Here is a 3,465-nt window from a genome sequence, read left to right on the forward strand (position 1 = left end):
CAAGGATTTTATATAATGTAGCAAATATACAGATCCCCCGAAGACTGTAAATTTTAGAGAGAAAAGACTGGAAGCAGAAGGAAGTAGAGAAAAGCATGAGAAAAGAACAGAAAGAAAGCAGCCGATGCTCTCTGGAGAAAGCAAGCGGCAGCAGTTAAGTATGAGAGCAATGCAGTAAGGCTCTTTCATTCAATCAGCAAAAATGAAGCGTAGCTATTTTCAGTGCAGGAGACTCTGGAAAACCTTGCTCGAGCTCGCAACAGCGACCATGGGGCAAACCAGGACCGAACGCTGATTTCGTCACAGAAACGACACAAACACTAAGACCGTGATGCCATAGGTACATTCGGAATTTTTATTTCAAAACAAAGAACCACAGTAACATTAATAATAGAAAATTCATATGGAAATAGTCACAACTTGGTCACCGAGAAATAAGAAAAACGCCACCCTGTAACACTGCCAGCCTGCCGCCGAGGAGCAGGCAGCGGAGGTGCGGCCAGGGGAGTTGCCTTTTCCAGTCAAGCCCTGCACACAGCCCCGGGAGTCTTGATCCCTCCAGACTCGAGGGCCGAGGGAATGTGGGAACCGAGAACTGAAATACTATCACTGGCAGGGGGCTGTCTAAGAGTCGGAAATGTGTAAGCACCAAGGAGGGAGAGGGAGATCAACGCAGGAAAGAAGAGGGTGACTGTCACCAGGACCCAATCTCCATTTACCGAAATACTGAGACAGTAGGAGAGACCGTGGGGACGTCTGTGACCTGCAGCGGCAAATCCCTCCATCTCCTCTAACCTGCAAGCTCCGGAGTCGGAAGCAAGTCTTCTGTTGATTTCTTACCCATTCGATGAACTCCCTGCTCTCCGCTCCACCACTAGGGCCCCCGAGAGGCCAAATGCCCTGCTCTCTCTTTCCTGTCCCTGTGGCCTGAATCTGGGTGAGGCTGAGCCCTCCCTCCTCAACCTCTAGATTTAGGAAGTTCTCCCCCCGACGCCCAGTGGTAGCCAGATGAGTCACCTGGATGCGAAGGTTCTGGATGTAAGGCCCACCCAGGCAGGCAGTGTTATTTATATACAGGAGGATGAGTTTAATACATTCCACCCAGTGAAGGCAGCAAGTCCCCAATAAGCTCTGTCCGCCCAGAGGAAAGTGGCAGCGCACATACATTCAGACCCTACCGAGGGGCCACACTGCAGCGCTCACAATGCCGCGCTCACACTGGCGCGCGTGTGGTCTACCACAGATCGAGCCCCGCAGGGCACCGGACACAGTACCATGGCAACAGGGGCAATGAGCTACGGTAGCAGGCACAGGGGAGCATGCTGTGACCCATAACCTACGATATACTTAAATAGACGGTAACTACTCAAGAAAAAGCCTCTCCCAGAGCTGAGGTTACAATTCAGTTAGCTATGAACATTCTCTCCATCCCTTTAAAGCTGTGGGTTAAAACAAGACAAAAACCAACACCTACAAATCTCCTAAAGAACAAAATGGAAAAATACTGAACTCCTACCAAGAACCAATTCTTTCCAGTTTCTCATTTGGAGGGCTCTCTCACTGGATGGGTGGTGGGATTACTTTTAAGATGGGAGTCCACTAGACGGGAAGGAACTGTTCAGTCCAATGAGAGGGGAGAGGCTTTCTAAAAATAACCTGCTCGTTCTGGACTCCCATCTAAAATGAGAACCCATCAAATCCCATTGACTACAACGCCCATCTTAGTAACAGTCCTAGATTTCAAGTAATGCTACATAGAAACTATACTCGTAAAGAAAAACATCCTGAAGAAAACCAGTAGCTTTTTTGTACAGGCATGTGACTATTCTGAGAAACTAGCTTCCACTTGAGGATAGAAGTTGTGAAGAGGCGATACCCAAAGCTTGGGGACCACCCATCACGTTCCCAACCATAACAGACACTTCTTCCTAAACTCATCCTTTACTGCATCTTCACCTCGCCAGAACCAAATCCTTCTACCCTACCTCTCCCTAAACACCTCCCTTTAACCTCAGTTTCTTTCTGTTTTCATTATTTGGTAAAATTCCCTTACATTTAAAAAAATAAATATTTATGCAATTAAACCAGAGATAAAAATAAATAAAACTCGTGTTAATTTGTTGTGCAGAGCTGTGTAGAAGTGAAGAAGGCGCTCTCTTAAGTCAGTCCCTCTCTGCCCTCAAATCCTCCTGGGTATCTGCTTCCTAGGGAGTCTCGGGCTGGGGGAAGCACCTTCCCTCTCACGCCCCTGGATGCACTAGAGGGGCAACATCAGAACCTAACGAAAAGGAGGAGCTGGCAAAGGTCGTCACGCGCCAAGTGGCCAGTCCCTCCTGCAGTGAAGGTAGTTCACCTGGTCTCTCCTAAACAGGAGAGAATGTCCAAGAAATGAATATTTAAAAAGCCACTGAAGATCCAACTAACTCCAGCACTGGGCACGTCTGAGTGCTCATGGAAGTGTGTGGGATGAGAAAGGAATCACAGCAGCAGCATTCAGAAGCAGTCCGGGGTCACCCTGATGAAGTCTCCCCCGTATTCGGGGAGAGGTTGCTCTTCCGTGCTGGGAGGGAGGTGGAGGGAGGCATGGCTTAGACATTGGCGGTAGACTGCTTGACAGGCTGGATGCTGTTCATCTCCACAGCGGAGGTTTTTCCGGATCTGTTGGCCTCCTGAACTTGCCCTTCAAAGGCCCGAGTAATATCCTCGAAAGTCCGGCCACGGGTCTCAGGGACTTTGAAGAAGGTGAAGATCAAGAATGAAATGAGGAAGACGGTGAAGATAATAAAAACGTAGGGTCCTAAGTAGTACTAGTGAAAGAACAGAAGAAAGGACGGTTGGTAAAACAGTCTGTTTATCGATAGACTCTATTTCTTTTATATGCTTATTTCTAATAGGCTTCAAGGTATAACCGGCTTTCTCATGTTTAATAAAATAGGAAGTTTCCTTAAGAGAGGACATTTTGATTCCATTGTTAAGTTACTACATTTCTCTGAAATTTGTTTGTGTCATTCTCTTTCCTATTTATTAAAGCTAGCTACTTCTAAAAAACCTGCTGAGGGGGCCAGCAGTTGATGTGGTGGTCAAGGGCGCTGGACTCCCACATGGTCGAGTGCAGTTTCAGTCCCGGACCTGATGGCTTGCTTTCTCATTTTCTTTCTCTCTCTATGCCCCTGTCTGGTCAAATTAAAATAAATAAATAAATAAACATTAAATAAAATAATTTTTTAAAGACAATTTCTTATTCTAGCAGTAATTCTAAAGTATTTTTTAGAATTACTTTATTTTATTTATTTAATTAATTTAATGAGAGAGAGAGAGAGAAAGTGAGAAAGCAAGCCACCAGGCCTAGGACTTGAACCGTGGTTGGGCATGTGGGAATCCAGCATGTTAACTACCACGCTACCAGCTGGCCCCAATAAAATAATTCTTTTTAAAAAAAAAACAAAAAAACTACCATGTGGTTCA

At 46.0% G+C, this 3,465-nt stretch overlaps 1 protein-coding gene across 1 annotated transcript in view; it reads right to left on the reverse strand.

Annotated features, from left to right (window-relative positions):
- Positions 1-332: 332 nt before the first annotated feature.
- Positions 333-3,465, reverse strand: part of SLC2A3 (solute carrier family 2 member 3) — a gene marked incomplete in the record, with an annotated part of 24,720 nt that continues 21,587 nt past the window's right edge. Inside the window, 1 exon segment of the mRNA XM_027771098.1 lies at positions 333-2,807. Within this exon segment, the coding sequence (XP_027626899.1) occupies positions 2,589-2,807 (219 nt within the window).

Source organism: Tupaia chinensis, unplaced genomic scaffold (assembly GCF_000334495.1).
Source record: "Tupaia chinensis unplaced genomic scaffold, TupChi_1.0 Scaffold000183_1, whole genome shotgun sequence".
NCBI classification, from domain to species: Eukaryota; Metazoa; Chordata; class Mammalia; order Scandentia; family Tupaiidae; genus Tupaia; species Tupaia belangeri.